The sequence below is a fragment of the Salvelinus fontinalis genome, chromosome 12 (assembly GCF_029448725.1).
Source record: "Salvelinus fontinalis isolate EN_2023a chromosome 12, ASM2944872v1, whole genome shotgun sequence".
In the NCBI taxonomy this organism is placed as follows: Eukaryota; Metazoa; Chordata; class Actinopteri; order Salmoniformes; family Salmonidae; genus Salvelinus; species Salvelinus fontinalis.
The window spans coordinates 1,004,964-1,018,087 of NC_074676.1; the positions used below are offsets into that span (position 1 = coordinate 1,004,964).

Below are 13,124 nucleotides of genomic sequence, written 5' to 3' on the forward strand. Positions count from 1 at the left end.
GTCAGAGACGCATCTAACGGCAGTGATGCTCTGTTCCTGGAGCGAGTGCATACACACACTGTTAACGACACATTTTCCAAGCTGAAATCCAGATGACATTTTTTGTCCAACCTTGTGGTGAGTTCATCTGTGCTACGAACCATTAGCCACTGTTAATTTGAATCATTTGTCAGCTGCCATAACCCATGTGTGTGTGTGCAACAGATATGATAAACACACCGTGGTGTTTGAGAAGTGTGAAGTGTGTGAGCATACGTGCGCACACCGACATGCTCGAAAGGAAAGAGAAGAAACACACTTAAGACAAATACGATTATTCTACCAAGCAAAAATATTTGCACAGGTCAGAGACAGTGCAGATAGAGACTGAGAGATAGCCAGAGACAGAAAAAAAAGATAGGCTGCTCTGGCTTTTACCCTCACTTACAGATGCTGGATAACGCAACTAGAGACTGGAGACTGCTACTGAACTCAGGGGAAATGAAGCATCATGTGTGACTGCTGCGGTGGAGCAGGGTGGGGTGAGGCATGGAGACCATTTATGCCCAGTAATGGTAAACAGAGCACGCACGCACACACACACACAAACACAAACACACACTGCTGGAGAAGTAGGAGTTCAGATGGACCAAACAATTAAGTGGCTGCTGTCTAGATGGAGAAATCAGGCCATAGCCCAAATTAAGATGAGGAGATGCTCTGAAGGATCTGGCTGGATGGGTCAAGCTGAGCATTCTTCCCCCCAATTAAGCGGGCAAGCCCTGGGTTGTGTTCAGTAAGGCACGGTAGCAAAACATTTTGACTCTGAAAATGTCTTATTGTCTTATTAGACCAGAGTCCAGATAATTCCTCCCTGTTTCAGTCCATTTTATTCCGTTTGGTGCCTAATGAACACAAACTTTACCCAGATGAGCAGTCGGTTAGTCAGTCCATCTCTCGTCCTCTGCCCACTGTACTGTCATTGTTTACCTCTGCAGCTCTGTGGTTTACTGCATTACCTTGAATGATTTATGAGTTCCTATCTGTTCTGTTTGGCTCGAGGAACAGATTTAACACAATACTGAAATCCAAACACCCAGCAATGATCTCATATTGCTGAATGACTATTCTCACTTTAATACGCACTTCAAACTGTAGAGTTTGCAAATGCTGCTGCCTGCTTGGTTTCGGGGAGATGTCATAGTTCATGCCAAATATGTGTGGCTTAAAATAATGGATGTCTACTGAAAGTAGATATAATAATTGTCATTCTTGTTTTGTAAAAAAGAGGTGCTTTAAACTGCAGTGTTTTGGAAAAATAAAAAGCTTATTCAGACTGTGAACTGTGCTAAAGGCACTGGTAAGGTTGCTAGCTAATGATGAGCGAGAGAAACAGGATCCCTGCTGACTGGCCACACACACGCACGCACACACACACACACACACATACACGTTCTGTCACTAGATGCTGGTGCTGGGTTGCTGCATGATTCAGAATTTATAACAGAACTAAGAGAAGTTCACTTTCACCCCTCTCTTTCCTTGGCTGTCAGATGATACAGGCTATAAGACGAAGAATATTGTATTGATCCATTTTTCTTCCAGTCCAGAAAGAACAATACACAATTGACTGTCCTACAATAACCTCTACTGCACTTAAGACAAGAGCAGACTCTCATACATTCGGCATCAATGGTAGGCCTGCCGTATGTCTTCTAGTCTGGTCAGTGTGACTGGAATCAAAAAGTAGGAAACTACAGAGGGCTTTACATTTCTAAAAGGGTTTGGATTAGAGAGAGGACGCTGTCACACTATTTTGTGGGTCTGAAAAAGTACCAGAGAGGTCAGTGAACAATGTGTAAAAAATTAAGAAAAACAAGTCTTGCACACTACTTGTAGTGATCACAAATATGTAATAAAAACAATTAAAACTGCACTAGAACTGAAGGAACTGAGGCAGTTCATGCAGTCTTTTACTGTATAGGCTTCTGAATTGACTTTCTATTCCGGAATTATTTGTTCAGTCCGGGAATACATACAACATTTCAAGTTCTCTGAGATGTCATCTTGGGACACCAAGAAAATACCCACCCACCCACCTTCTAGTGTCGTCGTCCTGGTTGCGTACTCTCTGTGTGCGGACCCACTGTTCCAGCTGCTGCATGGAGCTGGTCCTGGTCAGGGCCCTGGGCTCAGGCTCTTGCTGGGGGTACTGGGGGGTAGGAGTCATGCTACCCAGGATGGAGGGAGTCTGGTGGGGTTCGGGGTGGGCCATCATCTCCCCTGAGCTCTGGTCCCCGGACCCGTTCACCTAGAGTTCGAAGTTCAAAGATTATTCTCACATTGTAGAAATACCACAAGCTCTCCTCGAAATGGTTGACATTTACAATAAAAGACTACAGCTGCAATTTACAATGAACAATGTTTCAACTAATAAAAATTACGTAAAATAGAGTATTCCAATAAAGGAAACAACAGCAATAGAATTTATATCATTAAGGGGGCCTTCACACCAAATAGTTTTGGAGCGGTTTTACCAAACTCTGGTGCATTTACCCCATTAGTTCGGTTAGTTTGGACTGGTGTGAACACACTATCCACACGCAGAAGTGCACCAAAAGTGGTTCACTCAAAAAGAGTGGTCTCGGTCATTCTCCATTTGTACCATGGTAAGGATCGTTGCAGGTGTGAACGCAGTCCGGACCAAACACAAGAAAAGAACGAGAGGCTTGCAGTAATATCGATTGTTTGACTGTGAGCATTTGATGACACATTATCACAACTTGATATCTTTGAAACATTTTGTGAGTAGCAGTGCCTTTATGAGTGCATAATTAGGGGTGGCAGGGGCTATACAGGGGACATAGGCTACTGAATATAGCCTAGGCCCTGCACGTCGCAGTTAGAGCGCCTATTGCACTGTTTTCATCCAGAATGTTGTTGGAAGACCAAAGAGAATGCGAAACCAACTGGACCAAATGAAAAAAATACAATGTGACAAATAATCTAACTCTGATTCGATCTATAGCGCAGAACTACACCACAAAAAACAAAAGTATGTGTACACCTGCTCGTCAAACATCTCGTTCCAAAATCATGGGCATTAATATGGTGTTGGTTCCTCCTTTGCTGCTATAACATCCTCCACTCTTCTTTGAAGGCTTTCCACTCGATGTTGGAACATTGCTGAGGGGACTTGTTTCCATTCAGCCACGAGCATTAGTGAGGTCGGGCACTGATGTTGGGCGATTAGGCCTGGCTCGCAGTTGGCGTTCCAATTCATCCCAAAGGTGTTTGATGTGGTTGAGATAAGGGCTCGGTGCAGGCCAGTCAAGCTTTTCCACACCAATCTCGACAAAGCATTTCTGTATGGACCTCGCTTTGTGCACGGGGGCATAGTCATGCTGAAACAGGAAAGGGCCTTTCCCAAACTGCTGCCACAAAGTTGGAAGCACAGAATCGTTTATAATGTCATTATATGCTGTAGCGTTAAGATTTCTATTCACTGGAACTAAGGGGCCTAGCCCAAACCATTATAAACAGCCCCAGACCATTATACATCCTACACCAAACTTTACAGTTGGCTCTATGCATTGGGGCAGGTATCGTTCTCCTGGCAACCGCCAAACCCAGATTCGGCAGTCAGACTGCCAGATGGTGAAGTGTGACTCATCACTTCAGAGAACGCGTTTCCACTGCTCCAGAGTCCAATGGCGGCGAGCTTTACACCACTCAAGCCGACGCATGGCATTGCGCATGGTGAACTTAGGCCTTTGTGCAGCTGCTCGGCCATGGAAACCCATTTAATAACAAACAAATGAGGCACATTTGGCCAGTCTTGATACAACATTTTTAGTAGAAATGCAATGGTTCATTGCATCAGTCTAAAACTTTGCACATACACCGCTGCCATCTAGTGGCCAAAATATACATTGCACCTGGGCTGGAATAATACATTAAGGCCTTTCTCTTGCATTTCAAAGATGGTACAAAAATAACGTTTGGTTTTTTCTTTGTATTATCTTTTACCAGATCTATTGTGTTATATTATCCTACATTTCTTTCACATTTCCACAAACTTCAAAGTGTTTCCTTTCAACTGGTACCAATAATATGCATATCCTTAAAGGGAAAAAAGGGGCGGATCCTTCAGAGTATAAAGCTCCTGATAAACAGTTATTGTGCTAACGTTGGTTCCCGAGGCAGTTTGGAACTCGGTAGTGAGTGTTGCAACCGAGGACAGACGATGTTTACGTGCTTATGTTCTTCAGCACTCTGCGGTCCCGTTCATCGCGGCTGAGTCGTTGAGCTTCTAGACGTTTCCACTTCACAATACCAGCTCCACTTCACAATACCAGCACTTACAGTTGACCGGGGAAGCTCTAGCATGGCAGAAATTTAACAAACTGACTTGTTGGAAAGGTGGCATCCTATGACGGTGCCAAGTTGAAAGTCTCTGAGCTCTTCAGTAAGGCCATTCTACTGCCAATGTCTGTCTATAGAGATTGCCTGGCCGTTTGCTCGATTTTATACACCTGTCAGCAACGGGTCTGGCTGAAATAGCCAAATCTACTAATTTGAAGGGGGGTCCACAAACTTTTGTATATACAACTTTTCACTCCTTACATTTTCCCTGACACCCAAAAGTACTCATTACATTTTGAATGCTTAGTGGGACAGAAAATGGTCCAATTCATACCTTTATCAACAGAACCTCCCTTGTCATCCTTACTGCCTCTGATCTGGCGGACTCACTAAACACAAATGCATCGTTTATAAATTATGTCTGACTGTTGGAGTGTGCCCCTGGCTATCCATAAAACATTTTTTTTTTTTTTATTGTGCAGTCTGGTTTGCTTAATATAAGGAATTTTAAATTATTCATACTTTTACTTTTAATACCTAAGTATATTTAGACCTTTTAGACTTTTACTCAAGTACTAATTTACTGTGTGAGTCACTTTTACTTGAGTAATTTTCTATTAAGGTATCTTTACTTTTACTCAAGTACTTTTTTCACCACTGGTTCTTATGTCCATTTGTATATCTTGTGTTCACCTGTGGGTATCTGTCGAGCCCGTCTGGTGTGTCTGGCTGTCGTGGGGATCCATCTCGGATGTTCGCAGCAACAGCTGCTGCCTGGTCCGGCTGTAGTTTGATGCTGTTGATCTTAGTAAGCGGACGGTCTCTCTCTGCCCCTTCTTTCTGGAAACCGTAGCGCTCCGCGTCACACTGCTTCCTGTTCCCCTTCTCCTCGGTGGAGGTTACCGTGGTTATGGCGGCAACGGTGTAAAGTTCCCGTTCCCGCTCAGCCTCAGCTTGGTTCCGCTCGTTGTTCTGGATCACTGGTCGGGTTAGGACTGGTCGGTGGTTCTGGGTAATGTGGTTACTGAAGTCCTGAGGACGGCACTGTTCTACTTTTAGTAACCTGCTTGGAGAGATGGAAAGAGGGAGAGAGGATGGGAGGAGGAAGATGGGAGAGAGGATGGGAGGAGGATGGGATAGAATGGGAGGAGGAGGAAGATGAGGAGAGAGGGGTATGGAGAGAGGGAGGAATGAGAAAGAATAACAGGAGAGCAAAGTCAATGATCCAAGATACAAGATACAATCAAGATACCGTTGCACAGGAGAGTGAGAGAGAGAAGGGAGCAACACCCCACATAGAGACCAATAACTAAATCAGCCAAGCAAAGCCTTATATAAGGCACTGGGGAAACTCTGGAAACCGATGTCAGCGTATCCACAGATGCAATGATTGTGTCCTTTATCCAGTCAGAATATATCATAATAGAACCTTTCTCTCTGACACTCAGCCATACCTTAAAATATGTGGGCAGCAGCTCTGAGACAGACTTTGGTTCAAATAATATTTTTTATGTTTTCAAATACTGGTACTTTATCTGGAATGGATTGAGCTTGCCTGGCACAATGGAACCAATAGAATAGTCACAGAAGTGCAAATTCCACCCAACTGGCATTGCAGACAAAAGCAAACACTCAAAGGATTTGAAATATTTCAAAACTAATTTGAACCCGGATCCATCTCTGACACTCAGCCATGCTTTATACTGATATTGCTGCAGCTCTGGGACAAAGGGAAAGTGATCCTATGAGGGGCTAAGCTACAATAGATCCTGCAGCTGCCAGCCCAGTGCTGAGAGAGAGGAAACCAGAGAAGGCCTATAAACTATTGGCTCTGACTCCAGTCCAGACTGACAGGCCCGGAAGGTTCTGCCGCTCATTCAGACCTGCTGGCAACCCCTCCCTGACCTCTCTGGGGTCACACACTCACGCAGTTCCATATGAGTTCCACACATACACATGCAGGCGCGCACACATATCTGTTAAACAGGTTGGTGCCTTGGCTCTCTCAAGGTAATGGATACCATTGGTCCTTTGCCTTGTATGAGCTGAAGGTCACATCAACAAAGGCAATCCACCAGGAAGACACAGTGTGGGAATCTCAGTGTTAAGAGAGAGAGAGAGAGAGAGAGAGAGAGAGAGAGAGAAAAGTGAGAAGAGGGTGAGAGAGATAGAGAGTGCGATAGAGACACAGAGAAAAAGAGATAGAAAGAAAAGTAAGAGAGACCAATCTGTTTGACAGCCGTCCCAGTTTCCAAACTCAGTCTGTTGGCATTTAATGGCAGTAGCCAGCAACATAATGTGTTTCCCTGCCCTCTGCCTGTCTGTGTCTCTTTCAGGATTATGGAAGTCACATAGGGCCCTATGAAAACCTTGTCTGCATGACCTCATCAGGCATGTTTCTGCTGCATTACACACCACTGACTGGCTGATCAGGAGTATATTTAGCTGGAAGAAAGGCTGCGAGGTAGTTTTATTTTTGTATTTAAGGCTGTTTACTTTTTTGGTGGTTTTATGAATGTATGAAAGGTTTTATGCTCAAACACCTAGAGTAGAGGTACAATGGGTACAAATAGAGTAAAGGTTATTATGCGTTCCAAAATAAAGCAACATATTGGGACGTTTTGGTCAAATTACAAGAGGCAGATTTTAAGACTGTACCACCGGGTTTTAAGAGTAAGAGAAGGTAAGGAAAAGGGCAAAAGCAGTATAGGAGATGGTGCCCTTTGCACCAGTCCCTACAGGGGGAAGGTTAGGGCCCTGGCAGAGTGGTGCCCGGAAAATAGCCTCTCCCTCAACGTCAACAAAACGAAGGAGCTGATCGTGGACTTCAGGAGACAGCAGAGGAAGCACAACCCCATCCACATCGACAGGGCTGCAGTGAAGAGGGTGAAAAGCTTCAAGTTCCTAGGCATGCACATCACTGACAACCTAAAATAGTCCATCCATCCACACAGACAGTGTGGTGAAGAAAGCAAAACAGCGCCTCTTCAAATCTCAGGAGGCTGAAAACATGTGTTTTGGCCCGTAAGACCCTCACAAACTTCTACAGATGAACCCTTAAGAACATCCTTTCGGGCTGTATCACCGCTTAGTATGGCAACTGCACCATCCACAATCGCAGGGCTCTCCAGAGCCCAACGCATTAACAGGGGCACACTGCCTGCCCTCCAGGACATTGACAGCACCTGGTGTCACAGGAAGGACCTCAACCACCCAAGCCATGGCCTGTTCACCCCAGTACCTAGAAGGTGGTGACAGTACAGCTGCATCAAAGCTGGGTCCGAGAGACTGAAAAACAGCTTCTATATCCAGACCATCAGACTGTAAAAGAGTCACCACTAGCTAGCCTCCGCCCAGTATCCTGACCTGAACTTTACTCACTGTTACTAGCCGGCTTCCACCTGGTACTCAACCCTGCACTTTATAGACTGATGCCCTGTGTAAACTGAAGAAAAACATAAACGCGACATGCAACAATGTTGAAGTATTGTTGGCGCAGGAGGAAGGCAGACGTATTGTGTTTTTTTGTTTGTTTATCTGCGTTGTAAAAACGTTTTTTTAAACGTATTTTGTACATAATGTTTCCCCAACTGTCTATTATGACCGAAAATAATTTATAGACATCATGACTGCGATTAATCACCACGGACTAGCAGAATCCTTTTTTTCCTTACACGAATCTGACGAGCCCGACACGAAGGTTATACAGCTTCCTCGGGAACAGGCCCCGAACCCTGTGATCTGCATGAAGAGGCGGCGGAGAAAGAGTGGCCGAAGAGTGGGCTGCCTTCTAAGAATTCGTAGAATAAACCCCCACTTCCCTCCATTCTTCTAGCAAACGTGCAATCTTTGGAGAATAAAATCGTCGAGTTACACGGAAGATTAAACTACCAACGGGACATTAAAAACTGTAAAATCTTATGCTTCACAGAGTCGTGGCTGAACGACGACATTATCAACATACAGCTGGCTAGTTATACGATGTACTGGCAGGGTAGAACAGCGGCGTCTGGTAAGACTAGGGGCAGTGGTCTATGTATTTTTGTAAATAACAGCTGGTGCACAATATCTAAGGAAGTCTCGAGCTATTGCTCGCCTGAGGTAGAATATCTCATGATAAGTTGTAGACCACACTACCTACCGAGAGAGTTTTCATCTGTATTCTTCGTAGCTGTTCTGCCATAGGCAAACAAGAAAACGCTTACCCAGAGACGGCGCTCCTAGTAGCCGAGGATGTTAATGCAGGGAAACTTAAATCTGTTTTACCAAATTTCTATCAGCATGTTAAATGCCAACCAGAGGAAAAAGAACTCTGGACCACCTATACTCCACACACAGAGACGCATACAAAGCTCTCCCTCGCCCTCCATTTGGCAAATCTGACCATAATTCTATCCTCCTGATTCCTGCTTACAATTCAAAATTTAAGCAGGAAGCACCAGTGACTAGATCAATACAAAAGTGGTCAGATGAAGCAGATGCTAAGCTACAGGACTGTTTTGCTAGCACAGACTGGAATATGTTCCGGGATTCCTCCGATGGCATTGAGGAGTACACCACATCAGTCATTGGCTTCATCAATAAGTGCATCGATAAGGTTTACAGGCAGCATCCACACTAAGCTAAAGACTAGATCTGCCACTTTCAAGGAGTGGGACTCTAACCCGGAAGCTTATAAGAAATCCCGCAATGCCCTCCGACGAACTTTCAAACAGGTAAAGCATCAATACAGGACTAAGATTGAATCTTACTACACCGGATCCGACGCTCGTCGGATGTCGCAGGGCTTGCAAACCATTACAGACTACAAAGGGAAGCACAGCCGAGAGCTGCCCAGTGACACACGCCTCCCAGATGAGCTAAAGTGCTTCTATGCTCGCTTCGAGGCAAATAACATTGAAACATGCATGAGATTACCAGCTGTTCTGGAAGACTGTGTGATCAGGCTCTCCGTAGCCGAAGTCGATTAAGGCCTTTGAACAGGTCAACCTTCACAAGTCCGCAGGGCCAGATGGATTACCAGGACGTGTACTGCAAGCATGAGCTGACCAACTGGAAAGTCTCTTCACTGACATTTTCAACCTCTCCCTGTCCGAGTCTGTAATACCAACATGTTTCAAGCAGACCACCATAGTCCCTGTGCCCAAGAACACAAAGGTAACCTGCTTAAATGACTCCCGACCCGAAGCACTCACGTCTGTAGCCATGAAGTGCTTTGAAAGGCTGGTCATGGCTCACATCAACACCATCATCCCAGAAACCCTAGACCCACTCCAATTTGCATACCACCCCAAAAGATCCACAGAGGATGCAATCTCTATTGCACTCCACACTGCCCTTTCCCACTTGGACAAAAGGAACACCTAAGTGAGACTGCTATTCACTGACTATAACTCATGCATTCAACACCATATAGCCCCCATAGCTCATCAATAAGCTAAGGACCCTGGGCCTAAACACCTCCCTCTACAACTGGATCCTGGACTTCCTGACGGGCCGCCCCCAAGTAGTAAGGGTAGGTAACAAAACATCCACCACGCTGATTCTCAACACAGGGGCCCCTCAGGGGTGTTTGCTCAGTCCCCTCATGTGTTAACTCGAAATCACACAACGACGAGGTTCCAGTTGAACAAAGTTTACTCTACTATATGAACACATTACAAGGTAGCCATTACACTCCAGGCTAGGTCCAACAACCACAAGACTTCCTGCGCATGCGCACTCTTGACTGAGTGATAGCCCCGTAATAACAGAAATATAGGGATATTTAAAACATGAACTTAACAATCTCCCCCTTTTCTTTAAAGACAAATAAAACATCAACAACATAGTTAAATGTCCAAGTATTATTCAAGATCCCCATTACAAATGGGTTGTGTGACAGTTCTTATTTGTATTACTCAAGCTGCCACTTTCCATTACTGAGAGCCTGTAGGAGCGAGAGCCTGTAGGAGCACAAGACCGGATGCTTCTTTTTTAGTCAGACAGTCAGCAAGCTGTTCCTTTGTGGTCGACCACAGAATCCGCTGGATTCTCTGTGCTTGAATAAGTTCCTTGATGCTGCTAATCTCAAAGTCTTTTCTCTGTGACAGACTTGGTTGACTTCACAGCATCAACTAATGAGTAGTTGTCAGTGACACAAACTACAGGTAGGAAGTGCCGTTTTGTCCCACCAGTGATAACCTAGCGAAGCATCACGGAAGACAACTAGTTTCAAAGAGTCATCTTTTCCAACATGCTGAAACTTTAAAGTCACTTGTGATTTCAGTTTACGAACAACTTTGTTTGCCTCATGAATGGTTTGTACAGTGGCGTGTTTTGTGTTAGATTCCAAGTTGCAACCATCAAACCAGGTCTACTCTGTCTCGCAGCCCATAAAATTTGTCCCATCTTTGACCTCAATTGACCAGCTTCAATTCCACAGAGGGGAATTCCTTTGTACGGCTCTTGAAGAATCCATGTGGATGGGTTGAAGATTCTTGATATAGCTCTCCTGTTGCATCAGTATTTTTCCATCAACTGTAATAAACTCTATGCCAACATAACAAAAATGATCATACTCCTCACGGCCAACCTAGAAAACAGCTTTGAGGTGTGGAATCACAGTTGAAGCAAAGGTCTGTGAGCCACCCCAGATAAAGTCATCAACATGACAGGCAAGTACTCCAGTCACATTGCAGTCTTGATCAAGCCAATAGAAGACTGCAGGATCCACTTGTGACATTTTTCCACCTGTATTCAGCATTGCTGCCTTGACTTTGTTGTACCAGTAGAGTGATCCATCTGCCAGTCCATACACACACTTTTTTATTTTCCACAGTGTTCCTTCACTTTTAGCTTCGGGCGGAGGTCGGATGTGAATGTCCCTTGACAGCTCTGTTCCCTGCAAAAATCCAGATTTGATGTCTATGGAATTAAGTTTCCATTTTTTTCTGGCAGATCACTGACATCAGCAATCTGAGTGACTCTGAGGCGCATGTCGGTGAGTCTTTTGGGAGTTCTTTAGCAGCCAGCTCCTCAAAACCTCTAGCCACTAGACGTGCTTTGGGCACTATTCCAGTTAAGGATTCTTTAAGGGTACACACCCACCTTGTTGAGACACACTTTTGGCCAATGTCTTTGACTTCCTCAAACACTCCATTTTTCCTCCAATTACTGAGCTCATCTAGCTTAGCTGAGTCAAATGACACGCCCTTTGTTTCAAGTACATCATCATTTTGAATGTCATTCTGTTTTTCTCGATTTTCCATTGGTTCAATTCTGATATTATCTACAAGTGGCAGGTCAGCTGACCCTGTTGTACCAGAAAGTGTAGCTGGTTCAGAGTACTGCAAGTTGTACCAGTTCTTGTGTTTTGCTTTTCCTGCTCGTCCAATGACGGTTGCTGTATGTGGAATACCACATTCTCTGTCCGTGTATTTAACAGTTTGTCCAGTTTTCAGATTGGAACAACCATGTTCTCTTAACACATGTGGCTGTTGAATGTTTTCCTCATTTGAACGCTCAACAGTATTACCTGTGGCATGGTTGAAGGTCTCTGCTCCATTTCCTGTGTTAGTTTCGGTGTCCATATCATCGGATGCGACATCTGGTAGGTTTGTGTCTGTTACTGTGTCCTTTTTGTCATTTTCATTAGGAGACTGATTCTCAGCAACAGCCCCTCTATCTTGTTGATCATTTACTTTCCGCAATCTTGAGTGATGCACCCTGACAATCATGCCTCCGTGCCTCACAAATATCACCACACCATCTTGACCAATGACTACTCCCGGTCCTTTCCACTCTTGACAGTCAACTTGTTTGTAGTACACTTTGTTTCCAGTTTCGTACTTCTCATCATCATTATTCCCTGAACTGCTGAGTAACTTCTGAAGTCTGTTAACTGTATCATGTCCAAACTGTTTGTAAAGCTTTAACAATACTTTGTGTTTTTCTTTAGTGCTCATGTTCTCTGTGACTGTCAGAATCTTCATGTGCTCTGTGTCAGTCAGAATCTCATTTTTGCATGGACTCTGTGTGATGTCTTTGTCTAAAATGTTTACACAATAGTGGCCTGAGGTAGTAAGTTCAAGAGTCACTGGTTGTTCTCTTCTTTGAGAAATACAGAATCCAGTGCTGTGATCAAAGTTCCCATACCGTTATCCTTGTTCAAATCCTCAACGGATATTTCCAGTGCTGTATCTCTCGCTCTTCCCTCGAGCGATAATACCACCGCAAGTGCTTGCTTTTTCGCCTCCAGATTAGTAACGCGTATCCAGATTCCCAGTTCATTTTTCCAACTTTCGTACGACCTCTTCTCGTCGAAGCGAGGTGGCACGTTGTAGTTAGAAGCCATCTTCTGCTACCAATGTTACCTCGAAATGACACAACGACAAGGTTCCAGTTTAACAAAGGTTACTCTACTATATGAACACACTACAAGGTAGCCATTACACTCCAGGCTAGGTCCAACAACCCCAAGACTTCCTGCGCATGCGCACTCTTGACTGAGTGATAGCCTCGTAATAACAGAAATATAGGGATACTTAAAACATGAACTTAACATCATGTACTCCCTGTTCACTCATGACTGCACGGTCAGGCACGACTCCAACACTATCATTAGGTTTGCTGATGACACAACAGTGGTAGGCCTGATCACAGACAACGATGAGACAGCCTATAGGGAGAAGGTCAGAGAACTGGCAGTGTGGTACCAGGACAACAACCTCTCCCTCAACGTGATCAAAACAAAGGAGATGATTGTGGACTACAGGAAAAAGAGGACCGAGCACGCCCCC

The 13,124-nt window shown here is 44.6% G+C and overlaps 1 protein-coding gene across 5 annotated transcripts in view; it reads right to left on the reverse strand.

Moving 5' to 3' along the window:
- Positions 1-13,124, reverse strand: part of LOC129866598 (pleckstrin homology domain-containing family A member 5-like) — a 112,686-nt gene that overhangs the window by 37,850 nt on the left and 61,712 nt on the right. For 4 of the 5 annotated variants that reach the window (XM_055939354.1, XM_055939351.1, XM_055939353.1 and 1 more), the window contains 2 exons: positions 5,038-5,410; positions 2,079-2,290 (listed from right to left, as the gene is read on the reverse strand). In XM_055939354.1, the coding sequence (XP_055795329.1) occupies positions 2,079-2,290; positions 5,038-5,410 (585 nt within the window). The remainder of the gene's footprint in view (positions 1-2,078; positions 2,291-5,037; positions 5,411-13,124) is intronic. The other variant, XM_055939352.1, reaches the window with a different exon arrangement.